Below are 17838 nucleotides of genomic sequence, written 5' to 3'. Positions count from 1 at the left end.
GATACACATCCGCTTTTCGCATATACGAGGGGAAAGATAGCCAACTAAACCCACCAGGATGCCCTACTTATCTGGGGACATCTGGAAAAATTGTTTGGGAGCTGATAAGTCCATTTTTTCAAAAAGGCTACAATCTATATGTGGACAATTATTACACCAGCATACCCCTATTTAAAAGTCTGGTTGAACACAACATCGGGGCTTGTGGGACCATTCGTAAAAACCGTCAGGGGTTTCCACAGCCATTGGTCAACCAAAAGTTCCAAAAGGGGCAGTCAGGGGCTGTACGCAACGGAGAGCTGCTTGCCCTGAAATATAGGGATAAGAGGGATATTTTTGTCCTCAGCTCGATCCACACAGATGCCACAAGGGCCATTGTAGAACTAGGATCCACCACTCCGAAGCAAAAACCTGTGTCAGTCATTGACTACAACAAACACATGGGGGGTGTGGACCTTGCAGACCAGGTTCTACAGCCATACCAGGTATCAAGAAAGTCCTATACCTGGTATAAAAAGTTGGTTATTTATTTGTTTCAGGTGGCCACATACAATTCTTTTGTGTTGTACAAAAAAGCAGGAAATTCAGATCCTTTTCTTGATTATCAAGAAAAGGTAATTGAAAATCTTGTCTTTCAAAGTGTTAGCCCCGCTCATCCATTAGAATCTGAGGATGTGAAAAGACTCACTGAGCGACATTTTATTGCACTTATTCCAGCAACGGAAACAAGAAGGAACCCCCAGAAAAGATGTTGTGTATGTACTAAGAGAGGAATGAGGCGTGATACCCGCTACTATTGCCCACAATGCCCATCATTGCCAGCCTTATGCATCACTGACTGCTTTAAAATCTTCCACACAGAACCACGTTTTTAAACTGTAAAAATGTATCCCAATTTGTCATTCAAACATTTGGTTCATTTAGTGAATGACACATTCGAGTAGAGCTCACTTAATTTCCAGGGGGGGTTCTCCAGAATCTAAACCTTCCATTGCGTGCTTGTTTCTGGAAATCATCCATTGAGCTAAAATGGTCACTAAACCCATAGATGAATTCCCAGAGGGGTGTCATTTCCAAAATGGGGTCACTTGTTGGGGGTTTCCTCTGTTTAGGCACCTCAGGGGCTCTCCAAATGCAACATGGCGTCCGCTATCGATTCCAGCCAAATTTCCACTCCAAAAGTCAAATGGCGCTCCTTACCTTCCGAGCCATGCCGTGCGTCCAAACAGTGGTTTTGCACCACATATGGGGTATCAGCGTGCTCAGGAGAAATTGCACAACACATTTTGGGGTCCTTTTTTTCTGGCTGCCCTTGAGAAAATTAAAAATTTGAGGCTAAAGTAGCAGTTTTGTGTTAAAAATGTGTTTTTTTATTTTCACACTTCAACATTATAAAATTCTGTGAAGCCCCTGGGGGTTCAAGGTGCTCACCACACATCTAGATAAGTTCCTTGAGGGGTCTAGTTTCCAAAATGGGGTCACTTGTTGGGGGTTTCCACTGTTTAGGCACCTCAGGGGCTCTCCAAATGCAACATGGCGTCCGCTATCGATTCCAGTCAAATTTCCATTCCAAAAGTCAAATGGCGCTCCTTACCTTCCAAGCCATGCCGTGCGCCCAAACAGTGGCTTTGCACCATATATGGGGTATCAGCGTGCTTAGGAGAAATTGCACAAAATATTTTGGGGTCCATTTTTTCTGGCTGCCCTTGTGAAAATTAAAAATTTGAGGTTAAAGTAGCAGTTTTGTGAAAAAAAGTTAAATGTTCATTGTTTTCTTCCACATTCCAAAAATTCCTGTGAAGCACCTGAAGGGTTAATAAACTTCTTGAATGTGGTTTTGAGCACCTTGAGGGGTGAAGTTTTTAGAATGGTGTCACTTTTGGGTATTTTCTGTCATAAAGGCCCCTCAAAGTCACTTCAAATAAGATGTGGTCCCTAAAAAAATGTTTTTGTAAATTTTGTTGTAAAAATGAGAAATCACTGGTCAACTTTTAACCCTTATAGCTTCCTAACAAAAAAAAATTAAGGTTCCAAAATTGTGCTGATGTGAAGTAGACATGTGAGAAATGTTATTTATTAACTATTTTGTGTGACATCTCTCTCTGATTTAAGGGCATGAAAATTCAAAGTTTGAAAATTGCAAAATTTTCAAAATTTTCGCCAAATTTCCGATTTTTTCACAAATAAACGCAAGTGATATCGAAGAAATTTTACCACTATCATGAAGTACAATATGTCACAAAAAAACAATCTCAGAATCAGGGGAATCCGTTGAAGCGTTCCAGAGTAATTACCTCATAAAGTGACAGTGGTCAGAATTGAAAAAATTGGCCCGGTCACGAAGGCAAAAACAGGCTCTGGAGCGAAGTGGTTAAGGGGGAAAATTGCGAAGTGCTTGTAAAAACAAACAACTTTACAATTTATCTCTTGTTAAAAATCCTCTCTGTCTCCAGAACAAAGGTATTTTTAATTCTATTGTGTACAGTTCGCTACTAAGGTTGCCGGCCACCCTGTGGTCTCTAGTGGTGGGTCACCTAGGCATGGAGCACGACCAACTTCACTAGAACCATAACTGTTTATACTAAATCTTTACAGAATAAATTTATTTAAATTTTGCCATTATTTTTTATGCCATAAACATATTCCATCATAATTGTATATTTTTTTCTTTTATAGTTATAACATGATTAAAAATTTAGTTGGGGATGGTTTTTTTTTACGTTCGTTTTCTTGCAGTTTATTTTATTCTTTATAGTCTGGCAATTCTAACTCTGTACTTTCCATTTATTTCCTTTGAACATCAATGTGAACCACAAGAAGTTTTATTTATTACTTTAGTATTTATTAGTCACAAGGAGAACCAGCAAGTGAAATTATTAATTCAGTCTTTGTCATTTAAAAAACAAAAAGTAATATAGTGTGTAGGGTACGCTATGATTTCTGCATGGAAAAATTGGTTTTCTAAAAAGTTTTTTTTTTTAACTATAAATGTGTGTCTAGAAGTTGAATAGTGGTTGTTTTATGATCGGAATTTGTTACAGTTAACTTCCAATATTCTAAAAGTAATCTGCAAAGATATTCAATGGTTGTAAGATAGAAGATGGCGCTATTCCTGGTAGATTCTTTCAATAAATGGGAGGTATCAAGACGACAACTCCCCCTCTTTAATAGTATCTTTTGTGATCAGGTTTTCAAAGACCTGTCATTTGTCACAAATATGCAATTTTTTACATGATGTAAAAGCCGCTGTTCTCCTGAATCCGACGCCACCCAGAGAAGGGTTCAGGACCACACCCACTTGAGAAGAAAAATAGATTTACATGCAGGGAAGAAGGGGCCATATCTCAGGAACAGAGAGGAGCAGAAACAAAAGAAAAATAACGCCAGATTCAGGAGAACAGTGAGATTTACACTGGGTAAAAAAAAATTACATACTTAAGGCATGTGAAAGGGCCTTTAAATATCTACCCTACAGTTGCCGGGGCCTCTGGTGCACTCTTTTCTATGACGTTCATAATGGAGCATAAAGTATGGAGAGAAGTTGTCTTTTACTAACTCAGCTCCAATGCTGCTACTCCCTAGGTCCACACTGGTCTTTGCTCACTCTGCACTTATCTTTCTACCTATGTGACTACTGTAGCTAATCATTGGCCTCAGTTGTCCGTGCTGTCCAATACTGAGTCCTGTTATTAGTGTCAGTGGTCACATATTTATAAAGGCATGTCCAGCACTGTAGCAAGGTAGACAAAGACTGGCAGGGACCTCCGGAGTTGCTGGGATTTATCAACTGAATATACGTTCTTTTATTTTCTTCCGATCCCAGAAAACTCCTTTAACTCATTGATTGGCTACATGGATACTACCATAGTGTTCCTTGAGTTGAGCACAACATCACAGTACTCATTATGCATAAAAAAGAAGTAAAGGTTCTAGAAGAACAATCTTATCCTACTCGGTGGTTCAAAAATGGCAGATCTGACAATTGTATCTGCTGCTCCTTAGAAAATAAGACACAATACAAAGAATAATGCATGACAAAGTATCCATTTTTTTTTAACTTTTATTGAACACAAGTATTTTGACAGAATGCAAAGTTCTCCGTTAGTACTCAGTATTTACAGCAGTGAGAATGGGAATAAAGTTGGTAGTCAATGATTCACTTGGTAAAAAGTTGTTTGTTTTTTTTCTTTAACAAGAGAGAAGGCCCCAGAAGTTGGGATTATTGGGTAGGGATGTGAATGGAGGCATTTGAGCTGCAAACAATTGGCCCAGCACAAAATACGAGCCTTAACCCAGGTGTCATATACAAAACGTCTCAACCTAAAACCTTACACCCAGCGATGAGCATACGCATTTCGTCATCACAGAAAAAAATGACTTGACTATCCAAAGGATGCAGCGCAAGCTTGCTCTCCTCTGCAGATAAATATACGGTACCAAACATTAGGATAATACATAGGTACTCATACAGGACAAGTATGTATATATTCTTGGTCCCTAAAAACAGTGGTAAGAATCCAAATTTCTGAGTGCTAACATGTTGTGATCCAAAGCTCAAAGTCTCATTTGCTAAACTTGGTCATAAAATCTTTCGAAGAGTAGAAGCCTTTTTGAAATTACGTGAAGGACATACGTCTCCATTCCGAAACATCTCCCAATGAACGATGGGCAACATGGCACCCCAGCAGCTGCTGAACTACATACTTGCAGCAATAAGTTCTAGAACTGATGACTAGAGATGGTTGAATCGATTTGCAAGACTCCAATTCATTGGCCAGGTCAGTAATCTGAGAACGTTTGACTGGTGGCCTTCGAATCGCCTTACCTCTAGGCATTCCTGATCCTTCTTTTGGTTATCTGGGTGTGATGCACACAGATTACTGTCTTGGTCAACAGACCTGAATCTTTCGAGTTGATTCTCCCATCTCTAATGATGACATCTTGCATGAGACAATTTTACATGGAGCTTCCCCACAAGTGTACTGTTGAGTTCCTTACCACCTACTTTGGGGTTCCATACCAAGAGCTGTAGCGGTTAGTTCAATGGGTTCCCCAGAGGTGGAAAATATTTTTAATGGTTCCCCCATGGTTGGGAATTACTAGTTTATATGATTGCCTACACCTTTGCAATGTTGAAGGACATGAAACGTTATTTTCCTTGGGAGAACATGAAGGGCATAACGTAATTAAAGTCTAAAGACCCCTACATGGCATTGAGTGTTAAGCAAATCCCTCCATTTTCATCCCTATAAGCATTAGCCAAAATGCAAAAAAAAGGAGAGAAAAAAATCAATAATAAACACATAGCATTGTGACAAGACCTTTTTCACAGTTTACTTAGCGTTGTTCACTTTCCAGAGGCCAACGTAATATAAAGAAAAAGTAATAATAATAATGATTTTTTTTTCCATTTTAACCAAATGTTCATTCACTGTTAAAGGCATGGAAACACACTATAGCAGAACTTTGTCGTCGTGACATAATCTGAGGAACCGTATGAAGGATTCGTGAAAGTCTTCTAGGTCGTAATTCCCACCAACTATTGTTCCTCAACCAGAACTAGACTTTTTCGATGCTTTTATTTCTTTTTTTGTTTTTTTATTATTTGTAATTCTGATACTATGACAAAAAACACATTTCACACTAATATTCACGCGTTTACTGTGCACAAGCTGACAGCAAAATGGGGAAAAAGGTTTTTTTTCCTTGTAATTATTTTAATACAAATTTTTGCTTTTTTATTTTTTTTTTCCATTTTATTTCCTTACCAAAGATAATTTGAAACGAAATGAAAGTACATAGTATCAATCAAACATACGCAAATTGTTTTATAGTATGAAAAGAGGTGTGTTCGAAATGGTTTTCGGTCTCCTGCTCGAAAGTAATGTGAAGATTAAAGAGAAAAAAAAAATAACATGTTCAAGTTTTATAAGACTACACACGTGTGAGCTGGCACTAAATGAAAGGGTTTTGGCAGATATTCATTGGCCAATACATAAAATAGTTGAATCGTTGTGAACAGACAAGGTGGCGATCTCCAATTAAAATACAAGATAAGACTGTCCCACGCGTTTCTCACATAACTCTCATATGCAACAGATCCATGCAAGCAAGTCTCATAGAACAAACAGTAATTTTCTGCACTCACTTCGAACAAGTATACACAATGATTAAAGGAGTCCTTTAAGAATCCCTTTAATATGAAAACAGCTGATTTTGCCAGAAAGAAAATATAGCGGACTATACATTTAATCTACAGCAGCCGCTACAGGAGAAACATGGTATTACATGGATGAGAGTCCCGCCAGACCAAGAGACATTGGTCTTTAGCAAGCTGTCGACTTGGGCTAATTAAGGGAGATCCAAAGCAGTGGATGTGCCCATTTTCCTTAGTGTAAAAGAGGTTGGTGTACACTATAATTCCTTCTTCAGTGCTGTTCTAAAGCCAATGCAGATGGACTCTTCTGGAAAATACCTAGTATTTTCTATTAATATGAAGGATACTGCTGGATGTCTACAAACTAGAAGTTAGTTAACATTACATTTCCAGCATTTGCTAATACAGGAAACTACTATTTTCTAATTTTTAAAGGGTATGCCCAAGAAAATCAAGTTATCCCCTATCAATAAGGTAGGGAATAACCTGCTGATTGCTGGGGATTCGACTGCTGGGATCCCTAGCGATCCTGAGATCGGGCTTTTCAAACCCTGGGAATGGGGGTGCTAATTCGCGACCTTCGTTCCAGTCATTGTCTATGGGTCTGGTGGAAATAGCCAAGTGTTGACCTCGACAGTCCTATGGACAGTGAATGGAGTGGAGACAGCTCCCTTCAGGATGGGGTTCAAGCAACCTGATCTCAAGATTGATAGGGGTTCCTGTAGTTGAACCTCCAGTGATCCTCGATAGGGGATAACTTCATTTTTTAGAAATAACCTAGAACCATAAATGATGTCTTTTCAAGGGGTCATGATGGACATTCACATAATACAGCCATATTTGTACCTCCACATTGCACGTCTTTAGTATCACATAGCTTGCCAATGCTGTTATCTGTACAGCATATGTAAGCCATGTCTGGGGAGATACTACACCCCACTGAACTAGTTTTGGGTTCATCCAAAGTCTATTCTGCACCCCATCATGCTGTACGTATGGCAAGTGGGACTCAACAAAAATGGGACCTTCTCTTGGAGTGTACCACCATTATCCAGGACACAAAGTCCCAGTTCTTGGATGTGTCAAACTTTCCCATCCAATATAAAAGGTTGGTCTACCCTTCCCTAATTTGTGAAGAAATTCTGCGTGGAAGAGGAAGCTAGTGCAGGTTAAATAGTCCATGGAGAAGGATAATGGGGGTAACCTGAGCTAGAAACTTAGGGGCTTTCCTTACTTTTCATATATGTATATTAAGTGGACTTAAAAGTGGAATATTTGTGCTGAACGTTGAGCTGTGTGATAATTTTGACTTTACCTTAGTGAAATTAGACAGGACCAAGACTATTGTAAGCATCCATTTTCCCCCTCAAAAACATCTCATTGCAAAAAGCACGCATGCTAATAATCTAATATATATATATTTATATATACCATGTCTATTTAACAAAAAAAATGCAGTTACACAAACCCTCGACAAAAAAAAACCAAATGTTGAAATGTAAAAAGGATGAAAAAAAAGGAAAACAATAAATTGTAAACATGGAGAACAAAATATAAAAAGAGAATCTAACAAAATGTGCATGTCAATACTGCAAATTGAAATATAACATAAAAGCAAAAATATACATTTGGCATCCTACATACGGAAAACAGAAAATATACAAATCCCGAAATGGTTCTTTGCAATGCTGAGATGGAGAAAAAGTGTGACCAAAGGGTTCACATTCACAGAATAGCTAAATCTCTGCAAGCCGAATCCCCAAAAATTAAAGAGTTGGGTGACATTTATCACCAATCCATCCTTACTATACAATTCAACCATCAGCCACTCCCACTAGTGGCGGCAATTCTTCAAGCCAAAATTATGCTTTTGAAAACAGTTGTCTACAGATCGACCAACATCAACGATGGTATAAGGGACTTTCTCTTACCGATGTTACCATGTCCTTAAGAACTTTTTAGGACACTGAATTTTGGTCTAACCCATAACATATCCACCACCAAGGTGTGCAAACGGCTCCATCTTTACTTTTTGACAGTTGTAGAATTTTCTAAATTTGGGACTCAATGGCTAATTATATTAACTGGATACCTTCCCTTTAAAACTGACATATAGCATGCAACTTAGGAAATATCATCTATGTGCTAATCAATGGACCCAAAAAAAGAGTTTTTTGCATTTTTCTGCTCAAGCATCCTATCTGTAATATAACTGATGACGAAAAGTTAACGAGATTTGACTTTCATTGACGAGTCGAGTCACCAAAATCAATGACTTCGCCAAAGTCCATAATGCCGAAACGATGTCACTCATTCCCAAGTAAAGTAGGTAGCTTGCCTTTGAGTCGATAAAATTGCTTGACCTCTATGGAAAAACGTCAAGCCCAAAGCATTCATTTCGACAGATACAATTCTTCATAAGGCACTGCATTAACAAAGGTTTGACCACAAGGAGCATTTTTGGGACCTAATTATACCAGGGATATATTTTCATTTTATTTTTCTTAATGGAGTATTCTAAGTGCTTCAAAAGATGCTATAAACAAAGTATTTGGTAATTTACTTTAGAATTTCAATGCCCGTTCTGGCAGCTCCAATTCCAATTTGGTTCTGTGTGCGGGTACTTCTCTGTCATGACTGATACTTAGGTAGAAAAGGGGGATGACTTAATTATTGAACGGAGACAGTCATCCCCCATCACTGGCCATGGTCTGATGAAGAAAGGAAGCTCCTGTGTCAGGACCAAAATGGATGAGAAGCTTCCATGACCTGTGATCATAAGTTAAATTGGGTCATCGGTGGAGCGCCATGATTAAAGAATATTAGTAAGTTCAACAGTTTGGCGCACATCCAAACTCCTATTTAATTTGACCAAACAGCCCCTCAAAAAGTAAAATTTGGACAGTAACTAAAAACTTTGAAAGAGCAGAGATGTTTCACTGTCTACACGAAGATTTCTATATTCTTGCTCCTCAACGTGTTATAACTTCACTACCTGATAGAAATCCGATTTTGAGTAGATGTGTGCTTGAGATCTGCTCTTATTTCATAGGATGACAGCTAATTTACATTATGAAGGAAATAACTTTTCTTTGCCTTTGTCAATTGTGGGTTGAAGCCAATGAGTTCATTGACGAACGGAGCATCATTTTTGGGAATAATTTACTCCATTTCCTGTCTTGATGGTACCATTCGTGAATCCAAAAATAAATTTCAGGAATGTTGTTTTAAGCTAACGCACTGGTCGCTTCCACTTAGTGATGTCTTTAAACACTGCTTGATAAAAGATCCTATAGAGCCACTACACTATTAGAGTATATGTCTATATGAAGAAAGCACATTTCGAAGCAGTCCTATCTAAAACAGCAACAACATTGGTGCTAGAGTGCATACACAAAGACTTTGCGTGTGAGACAAATGGTTACTGGGATGTATCCACACAATAACACACTAGAAGCCCAACGTTTGACATACGTCCTTTAAAGACCTTATAGAAAAAAATAGAGCAATGATTGGCAAGACTATTTCGGACTCGAGTTCTTTAGGACCTTACACAGACGATTAGTTGGATTACACTGCCCGGGGTGTATGATCACAGTAACAGACAACATCCATGGTCCACTGTGTACAGTGCAAATTGTAATCACTCAACCATGGTTATCATCATTGTATGGCCTCCAAAGAAATGGGCTTCCAATTAAGAATCAAAAAGTTCCACCTCTATGACCAGTCAACTGGTAAGACAAAAACCAGTTTGGGCACTAACCAAGGGTCTATCATGTATACACCACCATCCACTCTTTGTCGATGACGAACCTGAATGTTCCACATGGTGTGCCAAATCCACGACGACCAACACGTTGGACATCAATCCTTCCTTACAAATGCCCACCTTTATTTATTATAACCAAGGCATCGGTGTTTTCTATTGGATGAAGCTCAAATAATGATGATCCGATACGGACAGAATCAACACGAGGAGAAAGTATTTTCTGTCAATCTTTAAGGTATTAGCCACAAGCAATTAAACCACCAAGTAAATTTTGTTTTTTGGGCCACGACCTATTTTTAACCAGTCAGCTACTATTACATTGTGAAAGACTTTAAGACACACAGAGATAACTTTCCATCTTCTCCAATTTTAATTCTCCTATACAGTAGTAGACAGCCAACATGTAAACCTTCTCACCGCCAGCCATGCAAGTCGAACCGGCTTCTACAACTCAAAACACCAAATGTTGAGGGCAAAACATACAAAGATTTTTTTACATAGTGTATTAACTAAAATAAAAAAAACTATAATCTTAAGGGTTTTGCTAGACCTTGATGTTCATAAGGTCTGAGCCCAGCACTATGATCTTATCTGTCTAAACCATTTGTTCCTTCCCACGTGATAAATAACTGAGGATTGATTGTTTTATTTCAGGACATCTCTTTGAAATGTTCTCACCGGGCTTCGTTCATACAGAGTGTGTACACAAGATATGAACCTTTTTCTACAGTCTCACGAAACAAACAGGTTTTCTTCAAAGAAAAACAACAAAAAAAAGAAAATAACTCAACGGAACGAAAATAATAATAATTATAACAACAAAGGCCAAGATTTGAGAGGAATGATGACGTGTTTGTGTGTATGAACCTCACTCTGTAAATGGCTAACATGAGGCTCTTCAAACATTATTTTTTTTTAGTATCCACTTTCCCCTTCCCATGTAACACACCCGCACCCTCTCGGAGAAATCATGCTTTACTCTCGTTTGCATTTGTTTGAGTGGCTTCATTAGGGACTGTTTTCACTTCTGCCGGGGTGCTCTTGATGTCTGATTCCTCTGGCTTCGAATTCTCTTCTACAGGGGCCTTCCTGCGAATGAAAACCAAAATGAGATCAGACACAAAAAATATATATAAATCCAACATATGAGTTGTGTTTGGAATTACAATCCAGTTCCATTTGCTCGAATAGGTCTAAGCTGCATTAGCAAACCATGCCCAAACACACACACGACACAGCGTCCAGAAAATTGTCCATTAGATGACAACTATTTTTAGTAAGGCTTGGACTGGTATAAAAAAATTTTAAGCAGTAATATTCATCCCCACCAGTTCACGGCCCTTGCTGGTTTTTACTCCTTGGTCCCAACTCAACAAATTAGAAATTAGCCAAAAATGACAATTACTAGTTCAACCTGAGACGAAGAAGGGACCAGTGGGAAACAGGAAAGCATCAAAACGGAGGCTGTGGGGTATTGATGAAGGTGAGTGATGCTTCTTTTTCTATCCCAGTCTGAGTCTTTTTAAAAATAATATTTATTCCCTGGACAAGCCCTTTAAACAGCGTCAATGAATGTCCCACTTGTGCTGGAACCCAACATATCCATTTAAAATCGCTCCGGACTCCAAAATCAGTGGATTCAGTTTACATTTCAGCCATATCTTCTACACTTATTTTATAATCTACCCCTCCTAGAAGATCCCTTTTGACAATATGGTAAGACCTCATAATAGTTCCTGCCATCAAGAAGCAGAACATGGCTGTCCTGAGAAAAACACCCTATTGGAATTGTAAGATTTTACGTATCAGGACATAATAAAATAACATTTGTACCTCAGAAGATCTTAAAATTAGGTAAATACAACATCAGATGAACAAGAAAAAAATTACACCGTATCAATAATTATTTAATAAAAAAAAGTATAGCAGTATGTGAAAAATTAAGTACACCCCGTGGATCAATAGAATAGCTTGTAGAACCACCCTTAGCAGCCATAACTTTAAGTAATGGTTTTCTGTTTGACTTTATCAGTCACATTCTTCTGGAGGAAGTTTGGTGTCTTTATAAGGTTGTTTAAGTTCATTGAGGTTTTTGTCCATTTGTTTATGTACCGATCTCGTAATTCCCCACTACAGCATTTCTCTTGGTTGAGGTCATGACTGTGACTGAGCCATTACAACACCTTGATTCTTTTTTTAAGCCATTCTGATGTAGATTTGCTGGTGTGCTTGGGTTTACTGTCCTATTGCATGCCCCAGTTTTAGCTAGGCTTTAGGTTTTGAATAGATCACTTTTGGCTCTAGAATACTTTGGTATGCAGAGACATCCATGATAGACTTAATGTCTACAAAGAGCCCAGATCCTGTGGCTGCAAAACCAGCCCAAATCATCACCGATCCACCACCATGCTTGGCAGGTGGTATGAGGAGTTTGTGCTGATACACTGTGTTTGGTTTTCACCAAACATGGTGCAAGTCCTTGTGGTCAAACATCTCCATTTTGGTCTGGTTTGTCCAAAAGACATTGTTCCAGAAGTCTTTTGGTTTGTTCCGATGTAACTTTTCAAACTTTAGCCATGCTGCCATGTTCTTTTTAGATAGAAGAGGATTTCTCCTGGCTGCCCTTCCAAAGCAGCCAAACTTGTTCAGAATTTTTTTTAATTGTACTGTTATGAACTAGAATATATAACATGTTAACTGAGACCTTTAGAGTATAAGCTGTAGCTCTTGGGTTTTTCCAATTTCTCTAAGCATTGTACAGTCTGGCTTTGGAGTGAATTTGCTGGGACGTCCACTTCTGTGAAAAATGTCTTGAATGTCTGACATTTGTGAAATTTACTTACAGAGGTTGTCCCCTTTCATATATTGTTCTGCCATGACCGCAGCTTGTTAAAAAACAACAAACTCATGACATCAGTGCCACAGCCAAAGCCAGACACTGAAAGTCACAATGGAGATTCATCTGTGAACCTAATTACAGTGTTTGTTTTTTAACAAACTACAGCAATGGCCGTACATTGTCTGAAAGGGGACAACCCCTTCAATTTTTCACACATTTCTTCTGTATTTTACATTTATAAATAATGTCATATTTATTGTTTATCTAAGGTTGTATTTACCTAATTTTAAGACCTCTTAAGGATCAGATGTTTTTTATTATGTCCAGATACCTAAAATAGAATTTAAAGAGGGTGTACTTGGTTTTTCCCCTGACTGTATGACCAGATGGGAACTAAACAGCATACAACTAGCACTCTCCCCAAACGCTTGACTTTTTGGTCACCACTGTCCTTTTTCTGCAGTTCGGTTTATAACTGCAGCATTTGGTTGAAAATGTACACGGAAAATAGCAATAACTTTAACTAAATGGATTTTGGTTTGCAAAGTTTTAAGATGTTTTTTTTTTCCGAAAATGACCAATTCTTGTTTTTTTTCATTTTGCAATAAATGACCAGAGAAGAGCGAATCGATTCAGAGGACTCTGGTCCAGTGGCCATGTCTGTAGTTTCGTGTCCTCCAGACAGGAGCCCCGAGAACCTGGCTATCAGGGCTCCTGTCGGGTGAACACGCGGTGAGACTACAAATCAGAAAAGATGTCGGGGATTCCAGCAGGTAGGAGGTGGTTCTCAGGATTCCTGTCTGGTGAACACTTGGTGAGACTACAAATCAGAAAAGTGTTTGGAGATTCCAGCAGGTAGGAGGCGGTTCTCAGGGCTCCTGTCTGGTGAACACGCGCTGGGACTACAAATCAGAAAAGGTGTCAGGAGATTCCAGCAGGTAGGAGATGATTCTCAGGGCTCCTGTCTGGTGATCACGCGCTAGGACTACAAATCAGAAAGGGCGTTGGGGATTCCAGCAGGTAGCAGGTAGTTCTCAGGGCTCCTCTCTGGTGAACACGCGCTAGGACTACAAATCAGAAAAGGCGTCGGGAGTTCCAGCAGGTAGGAGGTGGTTCTCAGGGCTCTCGTCTGGTGAACACGCACTAGGACTACAAATCAGAAAAGGTGTCGAGGATTCCAGCAGGTAGGAGGTGATTCTCAGGGCTCCTGTCTGGTGAACACTTGGTGAGACTACAAATCAGAAAAGGTGTCGAGGATTCCAGCAGGTAGGAGGTGATTCTCAGGGCTCCTGTCTGGTGAACACTTGGTGAGACTACAAATCAGAAAAAGCATTGGGGATTCCAGCAGGTAGGAGGTGGTTCTCAGGGCTCCTGTCTGATGAACACGTGCTAGGGCTACAAATCTGAAAAGGCATTGGGGACTCCAACAGGTAGGAGATGATTCTCAGGGCTCCTGTCTGGTGAACGTGCGCTAGGACTACAAATCAGAAAAGGCGTCGGGAATTCCAGCAGGTAGGAGGTGGTTCTCAGGGCTCTCGTCTGGTGAACACGGGACTACTGATGTGACAGATGGACCAGGGTCCTTCACATTGATTCGCTCATTTTTCTGGCCGATATCAAGGTAAGAATGGAGGTGGCAGGACAAGAGGTTAAACAAGGTCAAACACAAAAGGTTTTCTTAGCAAGTCTGGTTTAAAAACAGCATGCACACTAGATCTCCCCCACCTCCCCAGAAGGAAAAAATTGCCTCTCTAGATAGCTAGTCATATTTCTTATCCCAGGAAGCACTGCTTTAAAAAACCCCTTGTATTTGGATCTCAGCAAAGTAGATAATTAATAACTTTGTAATAAGCAGGCCTGACTATTCTAAAGAGAGTAGCTATCACCATTCATAGACACTGCACATGTAACCATTATACTCATGATGATTACATTTTCAATGTCTCCTAAAAGGTGTATTAAAGGGGTATTCTAGTTTCAGTAAATAAAACTTTAGGATCTTATTAACTTCCAGAGGAGGAAAATCTGCCCAATTCATGTGAAGATCTTATGGCTCATTCAAAGACATGAAGGATTACCTAAAAGTAAATAAGTTGGCACTAGCTACAACTGTATTTATCCTTAAAGGGGTTGTCCAGTGAAAGCAACTTATCACCCATCCACGGTATAGGTGATAACTTACTGATAGGAGGGGCCCGACCGCAAATTTGCATTCCAGACAAGGAACTTTTATCCTCATTACAAAACGAAGTGACAGATCGGACATTCGACAACCGCTCCATTTATTCTGTATAGAGCTGCCGGAAATGTCCCACAGGAAATGAATGGAGCAGCGGTCAAGCATGTGTACTGTCTACACATTCTAACAGGGATAAAGGTGCTCCATTCTGCCCAGCAGTCGGACCCCCACTAATCAACAAGTTATCATCTATCCCCTGGATAAGTGATAACTTGTTACCACTGCAGAACCCCTTTTTTCGGTCTCTGCAAAATATTCACTAAAGGGAAGCATCTGAATAAAGAAGTAAACAAGCTATTCTCACCCCAGAAGTCTTCTCCCCGCCCCGGCACTACCGCTCTGATGGAAGAGCGCGAAAAGGAGTTTCTTCTTTTATCCTTATGGCTTCCCAATGTAACTTTTTTTTATAGCCAGCAAACCCCTTTAGTGCACATTATCAAAAGGATTACTTAAGACATAGCATTAAGGTTCTGTGTTTTTTAAGATGTCTCACATCCATCCCCTCCATGACCCTAGTGGGTGGCTTCAAATACTAAAGGCTAGAGATAACTGGAACCTAAATGTTCCATTTTAGGATTTTTTATCATATAATTTCCCATTTGATCATATCTTTAGCAAGAATTGTGATTGGACTAATAGGGCACACATTTTAGAAATTAGCTGAACAATAGCAATAAGGTTAGAAACGATAAGCAGAGCACAACACAGCGAAACGACAACATGAGACGTAACAAAACAAAGAGGATAAAAAGAGGCCATACTCGGTGTTGGATGAAGCAGGCGGTACAGAGGTGTCTGTAGTGGAAGAAGCAATCTCAGGAGCTTTCCCACTAGCCACAGCGGCAGAAGAAGAAGTTCCAAGAGCTGCAAAAACATCCTTTGCAAGGTCAATGTCTGGAGTCTTGAAGGTCCCCCCATCAATTTGAAAGTCCTCACCCTGGGCGGGTTTTGTGTTGCTGGCGGAAGCTGCTTCATTCTTGGTAGCCTCCGTTGGACTTTTCACTGTGCTGGGTTGTACTGCTTCCTTTTCTGGGCTTTTAGTGCCTGATGCTGCCTGCTTCACTTGTTCAGGAGTAGCGGGAGGGCTCGTAGCACTGGATGGGACCGTTGCTGGAGGCTTAGCGGTGGCTTTGGGAGCCTCAGCTTCAGTGGTGGCAGAACTGGGATTTAAAACTCCTCCTTGACTGGCTACAGCATTAGCCGAACTGTTAGTAGATGGGGTATCACTTAGATCTACCAGAGGGGCAACCTTTGGAGAAGCAGCAAGAGCAGGTGTTGGGGGTTTAGGTGCCTCTTTTTTGGTGGGAGTTGCCTGAGCGGACTGTGTTGAGTTTGAGTCAGGAGCAGACGTTGGTGGAGGGGCACTGCTAGAGGTGAGGGTGGTAGTTTCGCTTGTGGGACTATTTTGAGCTGTGGCAAAGGTTTCTGTAATAGTGTCAGAATTAGTGGTGACGGTGGTGACAGACGGCAGCATATCCTCAACGGTGGCTGTGGTGTCAGCTGCATGCCTGCGGAAAGCAAAGGAGCAGAGAGAAAGAGAGAAGGTAGACAATGAAGAAAAGAAGTGACGGATACACAAGAGAGTAAACCACACAAACACATTCACAGAGGTGAAGTAACACTCGAGTGATTACTGGAATTAGACAGGTGAACACTATTAATAGCAAATCTGAAGAGAAGCAAGATGGAAAAGGAAACACTATTAGCCGGGTTAGTTGGCGTCCATGCGGGCCATTCCGTCCAGGTACGCAGCTGTACGCTGTTCTCTCTCTGCTGCTGCTCTGGTCTTTGTAGATTGGCTGCAATGGTGACATCACGTCTACAGTTCTACAGCCAATCACTGGGATCAATGACTCGTGCCGCCTACATCAGTTGCGACAGTGTTTGGCTGCAGCACTATGAACTTGACATCACCGCTTTAGCCAATCAATAAAGACCATTGGACCCAGTGAGGGTAAGTAAAGCTCAGTTTGTTACTTTACACCCCACTAAGTCTGTGGGCTAAAACTATTCCACAATAGAACACCCCCCACATAAACACAAACTTGCCAACTCTCCAAGAAAGAAGGGAAGACCTCCTGTCGAAGTTGGCAAATCTCCAGGGTGCATGACGAATCCTCCCGAGAAGCAGCACATCTTAAAGATTTCTTCTGTCGGAGGCATTGAAAAAAAAGTATGGCGAAGAAAAGACATGGACATGGAAAGGGGTTCGGATATAGTTTTTGGGCAACACCCCTGTGACCTTCTGAAAGCGTTTTGGTAAAAGTTGGTAATAAAACTATTTAGTTGTCCGATCCAAAACGGAGTTGCAAGAAAGTAAACTATTAACAAAAAATCTCATACCTAAATATCAAACTATAGAGGTTTCCAACCTTAAAGGACCATTCCCACAACTATCCCCTATCCTTAGAGAGCTTCTCTGATTCCGTCAGTCCCGAAAACAATGAATGGGGTCGAGCAAGTGCATCTCCATTACAATCAGACAATGTCTGCAGAGCCCCATTCTCGGGATCCATATCACAGATCTGGGGGTTACTGAGGGTCCCAGTGGTCAGACCCTCAGCGATCAGAAAGTTATCTCATGTCTCATGAATGGCGAAAAACTTTTCATTGTTGGAATGGAGTTACGCGTCACATCTACGGTCAAGAGGAAAGGTAAGGTAGGACATCTCTGTATAAGACTGTGGTCCATCTAATTTTAAAATAGTAATGCTACCTACTAATTTTTTAATTCTCTGTATGCTGTCAGTGACAGGAGTGAATGAAGCTAAGCCCATGGACAAGATGGGCGCTCTTTTCTAGAAGGAATAAATACAATATTTTGAATCCAA

At 40.2% G+C, this 17838-nt stretch overlaps 1 protein-coding gene across 5 annotated transcripts in view; it reads right to left on the bottom strand.

The window, feature by feature from the left end:
- Window positions 1-5144: 5144 nt before the first annotated feature.
- NCAM1 (neural cell adhesion molecule 1) overlaps window positions 5145-17838 on the bottom strand; it is a 353077-nt gene continuing 340383 nt past the window's right edge. For 3 of the 5 annotated variants that reach the window (XM_073656983.1, XM_073656982.1, XM_073656984.1), the window contains 2 exons: window positions 15769-16515; window positions 5145-11018 (listed from right to left, as the gene is read on the bottom strand). In XM_073656983.1, coding sequence (XP_073513084.1) covers window positions 10898-11018; window positions 15769-16515 — 868 coding nt within the window. In that variant the 3' untranslated portion in view covers window positions 5145-10897. The remainder of the gene's footprint in view (window positions 11019-15768; window positions 16516-17838) is intronic. The other 2 variants (XM_073656985.1, XM_073656986.1) reach the window with 1 other exon arrangement.

This window comes from Phyllobates terribilis, unplaced genomic scaffold (assembly GCF_046119375.1).
Source record: "Phyllobates terribilis strain yellow unplaced genomic scaffold, ASM4611937v1 Scaffold_12__6_contigs__length_324123572, whole genome shotgun sequence".
In the NCBI taxonomy this organism is placed as follows: Eukaryota; Metazoa; Chordata; class Amphibia; order Anura; family Dendrobatidae; genus Phyllobates; species Phyllobates terribilis.
The sequence above is the reverse complement of the archived record's forward strand: the minus strand, read 5'-3'. Positions and strand labels throughout refer to the sequence as shown.